The 20,920-nt window shown below is 41.5% G+C and overlaps 1 protein-coding gene across 22 annotated transcripts in view; it reads left to right on the top strand.

Moving 5' to 3' along the window:
* bnc2 (basonuclin zinc finger protein 2) overlaps positions 1-20,920 on the top strand; it is a 583,190-nt gene that overhangs the window by 495,004 nt on the left and 67,266 nt on the right. For all 22 annotated transcript variants that reach the window (XM_072589035.1, XM_072589041.1, XM_072589036.1 and 19 more), the window contains one exon: positions 13,726-15,668. In XM_072589035.1, the coding sequence (XP_072445136.1) occupies positions 13,726-15,668 (1,943 nt within the window). The remainder of the gene's footprint in view (positions 1-13,725; positions 15,669-20,920) is intronic.

The raw sequence follows: 20,920 nt of genomic DNA, 5'->3' as shown, positions 1-20,920 counted from the left end.
ATGAACCCTGGATATTTCAAGATATGTAGGACTGAAGAAAAAAGAAATGCTCGGCTTATAGCAGCTACCGCAGGCTCAAAACAACAGAAACCCTGCAGAAGAAACAGAATGTGCAGGGGATACTTAAAAAGAAAATCAGGAAAGTAAAAGGAAAGCATGAAAGAATGCAGATGAAGCAAAGGAAAATCCTGAATTACTTTACAGGTAAATTAAGGATAAAAGTATAACTAGGGGAAGAGTAAGGCCTGAGAACCACAGTGGTAATTTTTGTTTGGAACCAGAGGGTATAGGTAGGGTTCTAAATCAATACTTCATGTTGGTGTTCACAAGTGAGAGGGATGATGTGGGCATGGAAATCAGGGAGAAGGACTGTTGAAGTTAGCACAGATAGAGAGGAGTTTCTAATTGGTCTGTCAGGCTTAAAAGTAGATAAACCTGCAGGGTTAGGTGAAATGTAAGCTGTTGTGTGAGGCAAGGAAAGAAAAAGCAGGGGCATTAGCTATAATTTCCAGTTACTCTCTGGAAACAGGTGAGGTGCCAGAAGACTGGAGGACAGAAAATGTGATACTGTTATTCAGGAAAGAAGCAAGAGATAAACCAGAAAACTACAGGCCAGTCAGTGTAACCTCAGTGGAGGAAAAATAATTCAAATCAATTCTCAGGGACACTATTAAGCTGTACATTTTCAAAGAGGTAACCTGGGGTGCAGATGAGGATAATGCATTTGGCATTGTCTACTTGGACTTTAGCAAGGCTTTTGAAAAGGTTCCGCATGGAAGATTGAGAAAACATAGCTAATTGGACCTAGAATTGGCTGAGTGGCAGGAAACAAAGGGTGACTGTCAAGGGTATTTGTGTGACTGGAAGTCTGTTTTCAATAAGGTTCCACAGCGATCAGTTTTGGGGCTTGCCCTGTTTGTGGTGTGCATGTGCAATTTAGACTTGATTGTTCATCAGTAGGTTCATGTAGGTGATACAAAAATTTGTGATGTGGAAGGTAGTGAGGAAGATAAAGATTACAGGAGAATATAGATGGGCTGGTCAGTTGAGCTGATTCATGGCAAATAGAATTCAATAAAGATGAGTGGGAGATAATGTACTTGGGGAGGACAAACAAAGCAAGGGGATACACGATGAAAGGTAGGACATGGAAGCACCGAGGTGCAGAGGGATGTTGGTGAGCATGTTCACCAGTTTCTTAAGGTAACGAGATAGGTCTTAAAGTAGTTAAGAAGGCCTATGGGATATTTGACTTTGCGCTGTTGCATAGAATTTAAGGATAGGAAGGTGATGCTGATGCTAAACATTGGTAAGGGTCAGCTAGAGTACAGTGTACAGTCCTGAAATCTAAATTATAGGATGGATGTGGTTGTGCTCGAGAGGATGGAGTGGAGATTTTCCAGGATATTGCCTGGGTTGCAGTGTTTTAGTTATGAAGATAGATTGGGGTTGTTTTCCTTGGAGCAGGGGAGACCGAGGGGGAGCATGATTGAGATGTATAAAACTGCAAGGGGCATAGATCAAGTAGATAGGAAAAAATTTTTCCCCTTGGTGGGTGGATTAATGACTGGAGGTGTACATTTAAGGGAAGGGGCAAGAGGTTTAGCGGGGATGAGGAAAAATGTTTTCACACAGAAGGTGGTAGGCTTTTAGAATTCACTGTCTCGTAACACTTAAGAAATATTTAGATGTACACTTGTGATAGCACGTGGACCAAGTGCTGTAAAATGTGCTTAGAATAGTTAGGGTGGTTGTTTTTGACTGGCAAAGACTTGATGGGCCAAATGGACCTCTTCTGTGGTTTAGGACTCAGACACCCACCCATTCCTGCACACTGTGCACATCAAAAATTCAAATGAAGTGGCACTGTGTATTAGGGAGCCAACTTGTACAAAGTCAGTAAATACCAACCAGTCCCAGGAGACAATGGACCCCCTACCATTATGAACACTTGTAAAAATAATACAGAGCAGAGACTTGAAAGTTTGATTACCACAAATCACTTCCACGGTATTCACTGCCACTTTGAAAAGCCCCATTATTTTCACGTGATTAATTCCTGATTTCCTGAATTTTAATTGCATTTTTACTGGCTGAATTGCAGCAAAGTTTCTTCCTGGCAAATCGACAGGGACGGCTGGAAAACACTTTGCAAGTCAGGGGCATCTGTTGAGGCAGTAACAGAAACCTTGATGTGTGCTGGGATTTCTACCAAAACAGATGGCATCCCTGCTAATCCTAGGGTGGGGAAGGTTCAAAATTAGGGGCCATGTTTTTAAGGTGAGAGGAGAAAACGTAAAAAGGACTTGAGGGGCAACTTTCTTTTATACGGAGAGTACTTCGTGTGTGGAATGAACTGCCAGAGCAAGTGATGGATGCAGGTACAGTTCCAACATTTAAAAGACATTTGCATAAGTATCATTGAATCCCTACAGTGAGTAAGCAGGCTATGTGGCTCATAGAGTCCACACCGACTCTCCCATCTCAGAGCCAACACCCTAATCTATCCGTGTAACCCTGCATTTGCAATGGGTAATCCATTTTAGTTTGCACATTCCTAGATACTATGGAAAATTCTTAGTATGGCCAATCCATCTCACCGTACATCTTTGGACTGTGGGAGGAAACTGGAGCACCTGGAGGAAAGACATGGGAAGAATATACAAACTCCACTCGAGCAGTTGCTCGAGGGTGGAATCAAACCTGGATCTTTGGCGTTGTGAGGTATACGTGAAGTGTATGAAGAGGAAAGGTTTGGAGGGATATGGGCCAAAGGTAAGCAAGTTTGGTTTGAGAACATGGTCAGCATAGTTGGACTGAAGGGTCTGTTTCCATGCTATATGACTGTATGAAAAGGTAACCAAGAGGACAACTGGCCACTTGAAAGCCAGCAGTTCCCCATTGCCAACAGTACAACTGGAGAGTGGTCACATCTGCCACTGATACATTTTGGAATTCATCAGGGTTGATCATGGAATCCCTAGGGAAAGGTGAGTAAGGATGGGATGGGGTTTATGGTAAATCTGAGGAGATGACTTTGTCAGAATCCCCTTCTTAATGCTAGATCCCTTGATCAGGTTCTGTGAATGAGAGATGCTCACTTCCAGTAGGTCTCAAGCACACCTAACAGGATTTGTTTCTTGGGCTTACTACTGGGCATGTCCCCCACCTACTCTGGGCCGAATACAAGGAGTTGTGAGAGGATGCTGTTTCGAGTACACTAATTGTGAAGCCTGTCCCAGGCCCTCCACCCCTCTCCATCTCAGTCAGGGAGAGCTGACAGAATCCCCACTCGATACCCTCTTACACTATCAACAACAACCTTTTCCTACCTCAGAACTCACTTCTGGTGAGGCATTATGTACTGTCTCACAGCTCAATAGCCAGTCATGAGGGAAGGCACGGAGTGTACTTCTAACAGATCATTAATTTATCCCAAGAAATAGAAATCGAGAGGTCAAGGATGGCAAAGGAAGAGCCAAGATGGATCCTGTGAAGTGCAACAAGGGAATGAAACCATTACATATCAAAGTATTTTAGAGCAGGAGTCACTGAACTGATCAGAAGCGAGAACCTTATTTTGTTCTCCCCTCACTAACTCAGAAACGTAATGACCAATGGCAATTCTATAATTGCTGAAATTACCGAGTTCATGATTTTATTTTTTGTGTCAATGTAGTTTGTTAGACATGGATGATTATTATTAAAATAATAATTAAAATAATAAAATAACAAAATAGTTCCTTTGAACACAATACAACCTCCCCTTTGATCCATTCAGTCTTGATGATTCTAAAGAATTTATTTTCAACAAAGACATTCTGGTTATCAATCCAACCACTGCCTCACTTTCTCTCTCATGCCCACAACACTCTGAGATCACTCAGTGAAAGAATCGGTGCAATATTTATTCCATAAGCAAAGGACTTCTGAAAACTCACAACTGACAAAGACACCCAGTGATTTATTAAAAGATCGTTCTCAGAAATGGAATAAATTCCATATATGAATACATAAATCACCTAACAAAGCATTGAGAATGAGATATTGAATAAATTATGCAAATAATGTACCAGCTGATTTTAGAACCCATTGCAGTCGCAGAATGATTGCACAGTGTTTACAAATTTATTTTTTGCAGTAAAAGAAATAGCACTTTTATCTCATTTTTTTTGTTTGTTTATTTTGTGAAGACAATCAAAGGTTGTCTCTGCCTACTTTCAGGTTTAAGTTATATTTATCACTTTTTGAATTTATTGATTCTCTTGTGGGGTTAAGAAGAAAAGTTCATATTGCTGCCATTTCTGCTAAGGATGGGCAGCTGTATGAGCTGGACACGCAGGATCAAATGTGTCTCTCATTGAATTGTGAACAGGCACTTGTGTAAATGCTTGTTCTGTATAATAGACCAGAGCACACTATACACAGGTATAACAGGTCAACTGTGACTTCATCAAATCTAAAGCATCAAAGTTATTTATTTAAATCATTTACATATTAAGATACTGACAGGAATTTTCTAAGAAGATTGAATAGACTCCCACCATCATAACAGTGCTTAAGAGTTTTCACAATGACACTATACTTTTGACCCCAATTAAACTTTATCAGAAATAGTCTTTAGGGATCTTCACCTTACCACACATGTCATCACATAACACTCAAGATGCTTGGCTTCTTGAATATGTGTGGTATATTTTTCTGAGTGTAGATCAGGTTGCCACATACATTTCACACTGAATTCTTCTAAATATTAAATTGTGCCAAAGAGCTGAGAGTGGTTAATTGTGATTGTTAATTGGCTATGAAGCTGGAAACCAAGGGCTCCTTTGCTTGTAACTGTTTTTTTTCTGAGTAGGTGTGAAATAAATTTGTATCTGCCATCCAAAATCTACAATAAGTCAAAAAGATATTGGAGGACTTGAAATAACAGAGGGACAGTCTAGCAACAGAAGAAGAAAAACAAATATCATTTCAAACCATCTGGGGTATTTATAAAACCACAATGGGAATTCATTTAATTGCACCTTCTATTCTCGACTCAGCCCTTTCCTGAAAAAAAGGGAAAAGTCTGTCAGTATTTCTGACCTGTGTTTCTGTCTTCGAAGCAACACATTGACTGCTTACTCTGCTTTACACTCAAGCAATCATCCTTAATATGTATAAGATGCAACATCAGTAATCATTAGCAAATATACCCCCTCCGTTTCCTAAGTGGCTGGTAATTCTCCAAAGATGTGAAGCAAATTAAGTAAGTATGTGCAAGTGGGTGTATGTTGACCAGATTTCAGGGCTTGGAGTTTAATGATGCTGTGCCTCTAATGACAGTGAGAGGATGTAGGTGCAAATTAGATCAGTACTGCCAATTCTCATGCTATGATTCTGCAGCATACCCAGAATGGAGAGTCTGGTGCAAATCAGAAATGTTCCCTCAAACTCAAGCTAATGTAAAGTGAGATCATCCTCAAGGTTGCCAAAGAATGCAATGCTGGATGGTACCCTTTGGACACATTTTCTGGCACTTTTTATGATTGGAGTAACATCATTACCTCAACTGTGAATCGCCTTCACTCTGGGGTTCATCTATTTCTTGTCTCTGATTGACTGCCCCTGTGAGTCTGGTTAGTTTAAATACCTCCATTATGTACAATCAACAGTGTCTATGTAAAGTAATAACCCACTCTTTTCCTCAGTTCATACATTGTTAAGACCTGAGCGCGCACGCACTCTTACATACTCTCACACTCACGCAGACCCTCTCCCATACACATGCTCTCTCTCATTCATACACACACACACACACACACACACACATATATATACAACCCCCACACTCTCTCCTACCCTCTCACAAGCTTATACTCCATCACACCCATACACACATTACCAAGCTCTCTCTCTCTCTCTCTCTCTCTCACATGCATGCACATACACATATAAGTCTATGGGGTGAATTTGTATTGCAGAATTACATTTGCAGATATGTTCAAAGAACATTACAGCACAGGAACAGGCCCCTCAGCCCTCCAAGCCTGCACTGATCCAGATCCTCTATCTAAACCTGCCACCTGTTTTCTATGTATCTGTATTCCTTTGCTTCCTGCCCATTCATATATTTGTCTAGATATGTCTTAAATGATGCTATTGTTCCTGCCCCTACCACCTCACTGGCAATGTGTTCCAGGCACCTACCACTCTCTGTGTGAAGAACTTCTTCCCTCTCACTTTGAACTTGTGATCTCTAGTAATCGAGTCCTTCACTCTGCTTGCTCTCCACCCTGTTGACATCTCTCATGATATTGTAGGCTTCAATCAGGTCCCCTTCAACCTGGTTCTTTGCAATGAAAATATTCCTACTCTATTCAACCTCTCCTCATAGCTAGCACCCTCCATACCAGGCAACATCTTGGTGAACCTCCTCTGCACCCCGTCCAAAGCATCCACATCCTTTTGGTAATGTGGTGACCAGAACTGTGTGCAGTATTCCAAATGCGGCCAAACCAAAGTCTGATAAACTGTAACATGACCTGCCAATTCTTGTACTCAATACCCTGTCCGATGAAGGAAAGCATGCCGTATGCTGCCTTGACCACTCTACTGACTTGTGTTGCCACCTTCAGGGAACAATGGAGCTGAACTCCCAGATCTCTCTGTACGTCAATTTTCTCCAGGACCTTTCCATTTACTGTATGGTTTGCTGTATAATTCTATTTTGCTCAAAAAATGCAAAATGTGCAGGCACTCAATGCTGGCGGTCAATACATGCAATATTTGTCAATTCCACTTTGGAAATCGAACCAGTCTGACTCAAGCTTGAGATACAGACAGACTTTGACCTCACACCTTTAATGCATTGTCTGAGCTGAGATGTCATCTTTTGTTATAAAACCTTAAGTTATCTCGAGAAGGTGACTTAAAAGAAGTTCTGGGCTTTACATTTTAATGAACTGAAACCTCATTCTAAAAGACAAAAGACTTAACAATCCAGGTTTGTTCAATATGTCACTGTGTGACACTGTAATCTTTTGCTGTAAATTCTGTGTCTTATGATCTTATACTCCACAACCACCTGACAAAGGAGCAGCACTCCGAAAGCTAGTGCTTCCAAAGAAACCTGTGGGACTATAACCTGGTGTAGTGTGACTTTTAACATTGTCCTCCCCAGTCCAACATCTGCTCCTCTACGTCAATGCTGGTATTTGAACTCTCCACATCTCCAGATTAATAGTGTAGGGCACAAGATTACTATTCTAACCACTGTGACAAAAATATTCAGATGATGTGCAAGATGGGCCATGGCTCTTCATCTGGGCATCCCATTTAGTGTCAGCTGTATCTCCAGTTAGTACTCCCACCTCAGAAATAGATGCTATGGAATTGAGTGCCTTTCCAGGATTGAGCAGAAAGTACACAACAGTACTGAGAGAATGTTGCACAACTGGAGTCGTATAGGGTTGTACAGCATGGAAACAGACGTTTTGGTCCAACTCGTCCATGTTGACCAGGTATCCTAAATTAATCTGCTCCCATTTGCCAGCATTTGGCCCATATCCTGCTTAAACCCTTTGAATTCATGTACTTGTTATCATTTCAGTGAGACATTAAACACAGGCTGCGCCTACTCTCTTAGGGCAGCTGTAGTATACCCCAAGGCACTTCCTCAAAGAAGAGAGGGTGTTCTCTTGATGTGCCTGCCAACATCCATCTCTCCGCTACTGTCTCTAAAACATAATAGCTTAATTAATTTAGTTGCTGAATGTGGGATTTTGCTGCAGTCAAATTGCCTGCTGCATTTCCAGTATGGTAAAAGTTAATGAACTTCAAAAAATATAGACTTTATCTTGAGGCTGTGAAAAGTATTGTCCAAATGCAAGTCATCGACATCTGGCAAATGCAATTCATTGTAACATTGGAAACTCTGTAGCTGAACCTGTTCACAGAATTCTCCAGCTTGTTTTCCAGAACACGCTGTACGTTGGTCGTTGACTGGTCACTTTGTTTGTGGTTTCAGTCCCAACTGTCTGCCTTCCCAACTGTAGGAGTAAACGTGGCAACTTGTGGAACACTGATCAGGAAAGATAGAAAATCAAAGAATTCATTATGGCAAAGAATGATCTGGGTGGGATTTGTTATGAGCTGCAGAACAGAAAACTCTATTGTCTTTCCAAGTAATTTCCTTCAGTTATTTTCATAGAAATATTTGTCCCAGGGAGCAAGTCCTACCAGGTAATGAATGCCTGTCCAGGGAGATCTCACACTTCCCGTTAAATCACATTCATCCTCTGCAAAATCCTATTGAAAGCACATTCTCTTAATTTCAGAAACATGTGCTATAAGAATAATGTTTTGGATATCTTAAGTTATAGTACACTTATAATATGCAAAACCTAATAATGCTCAGAACAATTGCAGAAACAGGCCATTCAGCCCAACATGCATGCAGTATTGATACTTCACACAAGCTGCTTCCCAACTTACTACATCTCGCCCTGCCAACATATCCTTCCTTCCTTTTCCTTTCTCTCTCTTGTGCTTATCTAGCTTCTCCATTAAAGCATCAATGCTATTTGCTTCAGCTGCACCATGTAGTAGCAAATCCCAGTCTTCTCCCTGCAATTAACTTACCCATTAAGAAGATAGATAGCTCTGTATATCTGGATGTTTGTATTTGTGACCTACGCCCAAACTATATGACACTGGGAAAACATTTTAGATCTATAACTTAACCAAAATCTAACCCCTGACCTGAAGAATTGGCACCATTAATGTTTGCTCTGCAAAATGAATGCTGTGCAGGCTAAGAGTGTAATACACGCACATCAATCTATTTACTGCTATCTAGCCGCTACTCTCTTTATTTATGTGTCTGTTAGTGTTGAATAGGATTGGGTCAGTACATGCAAAAGCTGTTCTGCGCTTGGAAATACCAGAAGGAAATTACTTCAAGATGAGTTTTTGAGAAATTGAAAGCAGTTTTCAAATCTGAGCCATCTGAGTATTATTGGATGGTGTGGACACCAGTCCTTGGAGGTGCACCATCTTTCAGAGATTTATGTAAGCTTTTCAATAGTGTCAGTTCTCACCAGCCTCAGATCGGCACATGAGCTCGTGGAGAATCACAACAAGCTGCTACATGCCTGTGATCTTGGCTTGCAGTTTTGCATCAATCTAGGTTGATACATTGCATCCAAAACAGCATCCTTCAGGGCAGTTTGTAAATGCTGTATGAATATAGAAGGGAGAGAAACACCTAAGATAATGACCAAAGCTAACTTCATACCACAACCCCACTGCCAACCCGCCCCAGTGGTCAGACTCCTACCATCAATAATTTATAGCACGCTCCTGTAAAAAAAAAGTGACCGTTGCAATTTTCAGAGTTGTTCTCCTGAGGATGGAGAAGGTTAAGAGGAGACCTAATAGAGATTTCAAACCAACTCTTGACCCTTCTGCCCTTGCAAATGACTGCCTCATCTCGAACATTCTTTTCCTCTCCAGAGGTCTTGATCATTCTTCCAGCTTCCAAACCCGTGTCCATCTTTCCTGGAAAGCTACACTTCAATTCCCCTAATCAGATTCCTGCCCCTGCCACAGAACCAGATTGACTGTTCACAGAGTCACCAACTGCATGCTATCTCACTGTGATGAAAGTGAATGATCTCACCTCATCTTTCTTCACCAGTCTGTTGCTTTTGAGATGGTTAACCTGCCTGTCCTCCTCTGCTGTGACTCTGCTATCATCCAGCTGGGTGGCACTGCACTCTCCTAGTTCCTTCCCTTATCTCATTCGAGCACAGAAAGGCACCTGCAGTGGTTTCTTTTCCTGCTCCCACACTGTGCTGTCTGGTGTTCCTCCACAATCTTTCCCCAATCCCGCTGTTCTCCATCCATGTACTATCCCTTACAGACACTGTCTGAGAACCCTACCTACTACCCATCGCTCAGATAACTTTATCAGAAGATTGTGTTCAAGCCAAGCTCCAGGATTTGAACGCAACAATTTTGGCTATCATTACTCACAGTATTGAAGGAGTATTGCATTTTTAGGTCAGCCATCTTTCAAGTGCAATATGAAACTAAGGCTTTGTTTGCCCTCTTGGTGGCTACAAAAGAACTAACTGCAATTACTTTGTAGATTAAAAGGTGAGATCTGTTTCACTAATGTCCGTTAGGAATGGAAATTAATATCCTTACATGGCCTGACCTACTTGTGACTCCAGAGCAACAGCAGTGTGGTTCACTCATTACTGCCCTTTCAGCAATTAGGGATAGGCAATAAATGCTGGTATAGCCAGTGATGCCCTCATCCATGAATGATTTTTTAAAAATCCCCAGGTATCTCAGCCAATATTTATCTTTTAACATCATCATGAAATCAATCATCTGCCGTTTATTTTGTGGGACCTTCTGTATGCAAATTGTCTACAGCATTTGCTACATTCCAACACTTTGAAAATACTTCGCCTGTAAGTGCTTTGGGACATCTTGAGTTCGTGAAAGGCACTATATAAATGCAAACCTTTCTTTCATGTAAAGTGGAACTACCTGAGCAGATGCCTAAACTATGCTAAACTAGTCAAGCAGCTTATGTTGAGAAAATGGAGATAACGTTTCAAGTTGAGATAATCTTTCATCAGAAGTGAGAAAACGATCAAAGCGTCAGAGGTTTTAAATACAAAGGGCCTGGGAGGTGACAGGAAGAACAAAGTATAAAGTCTCTGAGACGGTGGAGGGCAGGGACAATTGAATAACAAATGATTCCATGTTGCAACAGCCAAGAGAGTGGGAACAAGCGTAGTTTTAAAAAAAACAAGATGTGCACAAATGAGATGTCATTAGCAGCTGTCTGTACGCAACATGAAGGGATAAAGGCATAAAGAAGATAAAACCAAGCCAGCAAAGCAAAAGCAAAAAAAAAGACACAAAGGGAGAAGAAAATAAAACACAGAACAAAGTGAAGATAGAGATTGTCATTTTAATTCTTCACTTTGATTCCACACTGACCTCCATATCCATGGCCTGCTACAGTCTTCCAGAGGGGAGCTACACCTTATCTTTTGACTTGACTTTATCTTCTGGGCTAAACATTGTGTTCAACAACTTTTCGATCATGACGTCTGAATCCATCCTATCCTGTGTTTTTTTGCTGTACTCTTTTTGTTTTGCTGACTTGTTCTTGTCTTTGTTTCTTTCTTTATAGCTCGATGTTTCGTAGAGACTGCTGCTGTATAACTGTTGATGTCTTATCTGGACATAGCTTTTGTTTCTTCACTCTACCCATTCCCACTCTCTGTGGCTGTTGCCTCATGAAATCCTTTGTTATTTATTCTCTCCTGGCCTTATTCTTATCACAGAGCTTTCCTTTTGCTCCCCTTTACCCCTCGTAAAGCTCTGACACTTCTACTTTCTCTTCTGGTTCTGATGAGAGGTCATCTTGACCTGAAACATTAAATCCTCGTTCCTAGATATGCTGCCTGGGCTGTTGAGTATTTCTAGCAATCTTTTGATTTTTTTGTTGTACAGATTTCTATCATCAGCAGCTTTCAATTTTATTTTAACTATCTTCCTATATTGATGGACTTTTGATGGGGAGGGCTTTTAAAGATTATGGGACCCAGCATGGCTAGATGGAGATCAAATAAAGACCAGCCATGATCTAATTGAATGGCAGAACAGGTTGAAGGGTAGAATGTTTGTTTTTTCTTATTACTGTATTCCTAAGCAAACATTTCACACTCCGCAAACCTTCTCCAATCAACTAGACTGACAGAATAAAGGGGACAATGTCTAACTGTTTTACCTTGAATGTTTTGACATTGTAACTTGTTAGAAGAGTCGGTTGAACTAAAAGAGTAAGTATTCATGCATGACAGAGTGTCTTAAGAAGAGTTTGTTTTAAAAGAAGAGGTAACTAACTTAGTAGCTATCTGGCTCCATGTAGAATGTGGTGGTAATTTTATTTTCCAACAGAAGTAACTATTTATGTGAAAGTATTGAGTAAAGTGCCTGACAGACATCATGCATCCCAAGAAAGATGGGTGGTTATTATAGTTATTATTGGTGTAATGTATGGGGGTTATTGGACATCCAGAGTATATTAGGGACGAGCTTATAACTGAGTGCTGAACCCTAAATAATAACAAATTTGCCCAGTTTATTCCTTCCACCATCAAAAGGCAAATCTGCCCTTCTCTGTTCAGCACTGAACCAGGTAACAGTTGATAACAACTGAGCACAAAATCCGAACCCTGATTTAGAAATAATGATCCACCCAGAGATTATATATTCTCATTGCACTGAAGTGCTGTTTCTCTTTACTATTTAATGTTTAAAAAGAATGTTGAAATGCCTTGCCAGTATCATTAATATGTGATAATATTTGTCTGAAATAAAACAAGTACAACATCAATTACACGGCACCACCTCAAGGCACAAAGTAGCCTGGCACTCTAATATGAAAGCTGTGAAATGCTTTTTAATGTATATTTAACAACAAAGACTACAATGATCAATGATTTAAGATCATTCTCTCCTTTTTTGCTTTTGAGAAAATATGCTGATAGAAAGAAATATAACTGTGCATGTTGGAACTGTCATTTTTAAAAATATTTGCTTTTAATTTAGGATGGTTCTAGGTAGTTTGATTTGCAGTTTAACTTCAGAGATCTGATTCTGCCTGTTGAGCTGCTGCAACAGGACTGAGCCAAAGTCATTTATGTCCTATTTGGAGTCAAATTAGTCATAACTTATGAAAACAGTCTGTAATCACCCAATACTTTGCAAAATGTGCCAAAATGGGAGTACGGTGGCTCAGTGGTTAGCACTGCGGCCTCGCAGCGCCAGGGACCTGGGTTCAATTCCAACCTCGGGTGACTGTGTGGAGTTTGCACATTCTCCCCGTGCCTGTGTGGGTTTCCTCGGGGTGCTCCAGTTTCCTTCCAATGTCAAAATAAGTGGAGGTTAGATGAATTAGTCAGGGGTAAATGTAGAGTAATAGGGTAGGGGAAGGGGTCTGGGTAGGTAACTTTGGAGAGTCAGTGTAGACTTGTAGTGCTGAATGGCCTGTTGCCACATTGGTAGTGATTCCATTCTATGATTTTACCTATCTTGGGGCAGTCATGAAAGCTTCCATTGCTGAGGGAGACATTGCTACTTTTATTTATTCTGTTAACCAAGAAGTTTTAGCACAACAATTTTTGTTAAATAAGTTGCTGTTTTTATCAATGTGTGTTGTCATTTTTTGCTTCACTGTTTGAGGAAAGACAAAAATATTGTACCTCTAAATTCTTCCCCCTCCTATGACATCGTGTTTGTAAGGATTATAGTGAAGCTTGTTGGTTTACTCTGAGTCTGCACAGCAAGTGTTCCCATATTAATAAGCAATGTATACTGAGCATCTGCATAAAGGAGATCATTGTGTTTGTAATAGCCGAATCTTAGGTGGTTCATTTCATAGAGTCCCAATGGTTTTCACTGCATTTGCTTTGACATTATTAAACTCTGTCTCTTTCACTAATAGTGAACCTAATTACCACATTTGCATGGCAGAAAAGTTTGCTCTGTGGGCCGAATGGGATTAACAATCTTTGCATGTTGCTTGTGGGCCTCTGCTGCTGCATCAGTAGGACATTTGTAGCATTTTCGCAAATCAGAGTGCTGTAATTATGCGAAATCAATAAGTTTTTTTTGTGTTTGTCTTTGTTGTTTCTTTGATATGGCCTGAAGGATGCTGCAGGCAAGGTGCTGGACCGCTGGGCTATCATGTCCCGGGAAGAAGAGATCATTACCCTCCAGCAGTTTCTGAGATTCGGAGAAACCAAATCCATTGTGGAGCTGATGGCCATCCAAGAAAAAGAAGGGCAAGCTGTGGCTGTGCCGACTTCAAAAGCAGATTCTGATATCAGAACTTTTATAGAAAGCAACAATCGGACGAGGAGCCCGAGCCTCCTGGCTCATCTGGAAAACAGCAACCCTTCCAGCATCCACCACTTTGAAAATATCCCCAATAGCCTGGCATTCCTACTTCCATTCCAATACATAAATCCCGTCTCTGCTCCTTTACTCGGCCTACCCCCCAATGGTGTCATGCTTGAACAGAGCCTGAGATTGAGGGAACCCAACCTTCCTATCCAGAATGAGCACGTGGAGAGCAGTGAGTCAGAAGTTTCCGTTTCGCCTTTTCGAAATGACCAAACTAGCAGCAGGAACGCCCTCAGTAGCATTATCAACATTGAGCCCAAGACAGAGCAGAGCAGGTTGTCTCCAATCCATACACCAACAGCTCCCACAAATGACCTGGTCAAGACTGACAGCTCTAAAAGTACTGTTCTGAACTCAAAAATTCAGAGAATGAAGAGAATTGGACTGACCCCAAGAAAGGGCAGAGTGGTCTGTAATGCCTGTGGTAAGACTTTTTATGACAAAGGTACCCTCAAGATCCATTATAATGCTGTGCACCTGAAGATTAAGCATAGGTGCACAATTGAAGGCTGCAACATGGTTTTCAGTTCCCTGAGGAGCCGCAATCGTCACAGTGCCAATCCCAATCCACGTCTGCACATGCCAATGCTGAGGAACAACAGAGACAAGGACCTCATCCGCGCCACATCTGGAGCTGCCACTCCGGTCATATCCAGCATCAAATCAAACTTAAGTCTCACATCGCCTGGGCGACCATCCATGGGCTTTAATTCCTCTTCAGTCGATCCTGTTCTTCAGAACCCCCTGGTTTTCCCTCCTCTTAAGACAGTGGAACCTGTCCCTCCATTTTACAGGAACTTGTTGACATCAGGAGAAATGGTGAGCCCTCCAACATCACTCCCGTCCAGCCCCATAGTGCCCACCCTTGAACAGCCTTGCGCCCCCGAGATAAATCCACCCATGGCTCAGGAATTGGCAGCTGACCTTGCCCCCAAGAAAAAGTCTCGCAAATCAAGCATGCCTGTCAAGATTGAAAAGGAGGTGATTGACACGGCTGATGAGTTTGATGAAGATGACCAGGTGAATGAAAATCATGTCAACGATTGCATCCAGGACGAGGAAATGACTAATGCAAATTGTCATAAAGAAATGAGTCCGAATATTCATATGCATAACAGCAGGAAAGCAGATGAGGAGAGAAGCCTTGGTGGGTTTGAAGATAAGCAAATGGGAAGCATCACTTCAGAGGAGCAGGAGCATGACCATGACTTTGAGGATGAATCTGAAGGCTCGGAGTCTAAAATGTGTGACAATCCCACAGAAAATGATGAGCAGGCACACCGAGAAATATTTGATAAGGAGGAAATGTCAAGCAGCAAGCCTGAAGACAAAGACTGTGTTTCCCCTCAACCACAGACTATTAAAATAAAAGAAGAGTTCACTGATCCAACCTATGACATGTTTTACAGTATCAGCCCGTACGGCTTATACAATGGAGGAGGAGGAAGCATTGCTGCCCTGCAAGAAGGCTTCTCCCCTTCAATGGGATACAGCAGTCCCCAGAAATACTCACCAGAAAGTGAACTCTGCTCCAGCCCTGATCCTAAGATCTGTTATGTCTGCAAGAAGAGCTTTAAAAGTTCATACAGCGTGAAGTTACACTACAAGAATGTTCACCTGAAGGAGATGCACGTTTGCACAGTAGAAGGTTGCAATGCAGCATTCCCATCCCGCAGGAGTAGAGACAGGTATTTGCATTTGACTAATTTATTGTTGAATGTGTTTGAGTTTTATATCTGCTTGTTAGCTGAATGCCACTCACTGAAAATTAAGTGTTTTCTTTCAGTGTCTTTTTTTCTTGCTGTTTTTATTCATATTTTTCAAAATTAATAATGTGGTTAACTGTGATTTTATAAATGCTGAGAAGGAAACTGTTTTATGTGATGTTGGCCTGTGGTGAGGTTCTTTGATCTACTTCCCTGCGAAATGTTAGGGCACATGTTTGTCACAGAACTTCCATAAATCTCTCTACTCTCCTCGGGCAAATCTGAGATCTACCTCTGGTAAAATGTCTCAGGTAAAGCTAGCACCTGACACTTGCAGTCAATGCTACTTCCCTTCGTTCTGCTGTACAGGTTAGACACCGTCAGACAATGTGGTTATGCTGTTTTCAGCTTTCCACTGACCACCTAATTCCCCACTTTATAACTCACTTGTCCCTCCAACATCAGCATTGTACAGGAGGAAGCTATTCAGTCCCTCAAAATCAATTCTGCTGTTCAGTTATATCATGACCGATCTGCATCTTAAGCCTATCTACCCAAATCTGACTCATAACCCTAAATCACCTTACCCTACAACAATCTAGCAATCTCAATTTTGAAACTTTCAATTGACTTTCCAGCTTCAACAGCTGTTTGTGACACTGTTCCAGATTTCCATGAAAGAAATGATCCCTAAATGGCCCTGCTTAAATTTTGACATACGTTCATACATTTACTTTGTTATTCTGAATACCTCCCCTGGGGAATCTGCACTGCACATGGTCCAACGCCAACATATTCTTCCTGAAACGCACTGCCCATATAAACCAAACTCACCTGTCACAGGAAGATGTGAAATTGCAGTTCTTTCAATTTTTAATCTAGCTTCTAAGTTACTAGATTGGTAACATGACCACTGTCAAGAATGTGCTGCTGGAAAAGCAGAACAGGTCAGGCAACATCCAAGAGCAGGAGAATTGATGTTTCGGGCATAAGCCCTTCATCAGGAATGAGGCTTGTGGGCCGGAAGGTGCTGAGAGATAAATGGGGGTGGGGTGGGGCTGGGGGGAAGGTAGCTGGGAATGTGATAGATAGATGAAGGTGCCGGTGGAAGTGATAGGTCAGAGGGGAGGGTGGAGCGGATGGGTGGGAAGGAAGGAAGATGGACAGGTAGGACTGGTCAAGGGGGTGGTGCCAAATTGGAGGCTTACAACCGGGATAAGGTTGGGGGAGGGGAAATGGGGAAGCTAGTGAAATCCACATTGATCCCGTGTGGTTGCAGGATCCCAAGGCGAAAGATGAGGCATTCTTCCTCCAGGCATCGGGTGTTAACATGACCACTATACGATTGTACCTTCAGCATACAAAGTGAGAAAGGGGGAAGTAAATTCAGACATCACACAATGCACATAACAGTGATCAGATTAGGACTGAGTAGCTGATCTTAGGTGAGTGAAAATAAGAATGTGTCAAAAAAGACTGAACACTTCCCATCATGGGGAGGGAGAAAATTAATATCAGCAAATCTATTGAGGATTTTCAGGACATCTCCCCAAGCCACTCAAAGGAACAGTTATCAAATAGAATTCAATAGAATTAGATAAGTGGAGAAGTTCAAGGGTAGAATTCCAGAGCATTGGGGGCCAGGAAACTGAAGGCATATCCACCAAGTATAGAGCATTTTAAATCAGGAATACTCGAGATCAGAATGAAAAGAAAATAGGCATCATTTGAGGGTTCTGTAAGAACATAAGAAGTAGGGGTGGCCCGTTCACCTCCATGTACCCAATCTGATAATCAGTGAGACCTTGGTTGATCTTCTACTTCAATACCATCTTTCCTACACACTCCTGTGTGCAAGTACTGTGTATTTTAGAATGAAATCAGCTCTCATTCTTCTAAGCTCCAGAAAATGAGGTCAAGTCTATATAATCTTTCCTTGTATGCTCATCAGAAGAATTAGTTTGAACCTTTGTAACACTCCTCTTGTGAGAAATCTATCTTTCCTTGGGCAGGGAGACCAAAACTGTGCACAATATTCCATCTGTGGTCTCATTGAGGTGCCATAAAATTGCAGAAAAACTTCCTTGCCCAATATTCAAATCCTATTGTTACAAAGGCCAGTGTACCATTTACGTTTTCAATTACTTGCCACGTCTGCATGTTGACTTTCAGTGACTCATGAAGAAGGACACCCAAGTCTGTTTGAAATTCATTACTTCTCAGTCTCTCACTATTTAAGAAATACTCTGTAATTCTGTTATCCTATCCAAGTGGATAACCTCGCATTTTTCTATATTATAATCCATCTGACATAATTTCATTCACTGACTTGGCCCTTCCAAAACCCCTCAGAGTGTCTTTGCAATGTTCTCACAACACCCTCTCCCATCTAATTTTGTGTTGTCTGTAAACTGGGAATATACCATTTAATCATCGCATTCAAATCAATTATAAAAACTGCAAAAAGCAGAGAATGACACATTTGTTCCTGCTCTGTTTTCTTTGTTAATCAGTTCTTGGATTATGCCAGTAATATTTCCCCCAGTCTCATGTGTTCTAAATTTGTTTATCAACCTTTTGTGCCAGACCTCATTGAAAGCCTTCTGAAAAGCCACACCTAACCAGTTTCCATTTATCTGTTCTGCTAGTTACATTCTCCAAAAAAACTCCACCATCGAGTCATAGAGATGTACAGCACGGAAACAGACCCTCGGTCCAACTTGTCCATGCCGACCAGATATCCCAAACCAATCTCGTCCCACCTGCCAGCACCCGGCTCATATTCCTCCAAACCCTTCCTCTTCATATACCCATCCAGACGCCTTTTAAATGTTGCAATCGTACTAGCCTCCACCACTTCCTCGGACAGCTCATACCATACACATGCCACCCTCTGCGTGAAACAACTGCCCCTCAGGTCTCTTTTATATCTTTTCCCTCTCACCCTAAACCTATGCCCTCTAGTTCTGGACTCCCCAACACCAGGGAAGTGACTTTGTCTATTTATCCTATCCATGCCCCTCAGGATTTTATAAACCTTCATAAGGTCACCCCTCAGCCTCCGATGCTCCAGGGAAAAAAGCCCCAGCGTATTCAACCTCTCCCTATAGCTCAAATCCTCCAACCCTGGCAACATCCTTCTAAATCCATTGTGAACTTTTCAAGTTTCACAATATCCTTCCAATAGGAAGGAGACCAGATTTGCACAAAACATGATTTCCTTTTCATAAATCCATGTCAATACTTCTTAGTTTTACCATTATTCTAGAATCCACAAAACTTTAAAAGATGACTACCAATGCATCTCCAATCTCGGCTGCCACCTCTTTCAACACTTTGGGATGTGATTGTAATATCCAGACTGTTAAGTCCTATTCATTTCTCTAGTACTGTTCAAAATATTAATACTTTGCATTGTTCAAGAACATTTTAAAATATTAATATCTTTCAGTTACTGATTTACACTGGACCCTAGATTCTACCTGATTCCTAGGGAGGTGGTGGGTGGGGAGAATTAGTAATTTCCTCTATGAAGCCATGATGTGGAGGTACTGGTATTGGACTGGTTTGGACAAAGTCAAAAATGACATGACACCAGGTTATAATCCAACAGGTTTATTTGAAAGCACTAGCTTTCAGACTGTTAGCACCTGATGAAGAAGCAGTGCTCCGAAAGCTAATGTTTTTAAACAAACCCATTGGAGTGTAAGCTGGTGTCATGTGATTTTTGACCTTCCTCTTTGAAGACAGACATGAAGTATTTGTTTATCTTTTCTGTCATTTCCTTAAAACCCATTACATGTTCTCCTCGCTGTGCTTGTAGTGAATCCACTTGCTTTATGCTCATCATTTCATTTTTAAATGTTGAAAGAAACTTTTACAGTCCACTTTTAGGTCTCATTCATTTGCTCAGGATTAAATTTAGGTTCTGGCCCTGGAGGGGATCACAGAGTTGGGTTGGGGGGTGTGGGGTGGTGACAGCCATTGAGAGATTTCAACATTAGGATGAAAATGTTAAAAGTGAAAGGTTTAACGCATTGGGACACAATGTAGGTTACTGAGCCCAGGAAGTGATTGGAACTGAAAAGTGATGCTGTATTTGCTCGTTCTCAGAAAGAGTTGGGATAAGATGGATGATGAAGGAATGTCTGTGTACATCCTTTATATATATATATTAATATATATATATAAAATATATTATATATATAATAGATTGACAATATTATCTTGTGGAATTCCCCTTACACCTTTGCAAATTTATCAGGTGCATTTGCTAAACTATGCATGCTGGAGGAGTGATTTGGCAAAATTCTCTTAAGTCCCACAAGGTCAAATAAGGCAAAATCAGCTTTGAATTCTTGTTCCACAACACTGTCCATGGAGTTTGGATGGAACTACAGAAGGGTAGTTGATGATGTCACCTGCTAATGGTCATTATAGGTGGCTAATCCACTAATCCATGAGTAGCCACTAGGGTTAATCTGCTGAACGGTGCAGGCAAACTCACCCTCACAAAACCAGCAGTTTCAGAAAAAGAGAGGGAGAATATGTGAGGGGCTGGAAACTATAATCACAGATCATAGAACCCCAACACTGTGGAAGCAGGCCATGCAGCCCACAATGCCTTTGAAGAACATCCTACCCAGATCTACCCCATTCCAGTAACCCTGCCTTTCCCATGGCTAGGAGAAAGTGAGGACTGCAGATGCTGGAGATCAGAGCTGAAAATGTGTTGCTGGAAAAGCGCAGCAGGTCAGGCAGCATCTGTGGATGCTGCCTGACCTGCTGCGCTTTCCCATGGCTAACCAACCTAGCCTGAACATCCCTACACACTTACGGGCAATTTAGCAAGGCCTATCCACCTAACCTGCTCATCTTTGGACTGTGGGAGGAAAGTGGATCAGTCAGAGGAAATCCAGCAGCCACTGGGAGAATGTGCAAAAGTCACCCAAGGGTAGAATTGAACCAGGGTCCCTGGCACTGTGAGGCAGCAGTGCTAGCCACTGTGTCTGCTTTATTATTTTTCACTTGTGCTTTTGCATTAGAATAAGGGAGAAGATAAAATTCATTGATGATAATACTGAAGGGGAAAAGAGAATGAAATTGCAATGAAGAATCCAGGGGCAGTGTTAACAAGGATGGGTGCTAATTTCTAATGGTTCAACTTAATATATCTCCCACTGAGTTCCCGAGTCTCACTGCTGGCAGCAGATTTACCGACAGTCTACAATTAA

This window comes from Chiloscyllium punctatum, chromosome 2 (assembly GCF_047496795.1).
Source record: "Chiloscyllium punctatum isolate Juve2018m chromosome 2, sChiPun1.3, whole genome shotgun sequence".
NCBI lineage: Eukaryota > Metazoa > Chordata > Chondrichthyes > Orectolobiformes > Hemiscylliidae > Chiloscyllium > Chiloscyllium punctatum.
The sequence above is the reverse complement of the archived record's forward strand: the minus strand, read 5'-3'. Positions and strand labels throughout refer to the sequence as shown.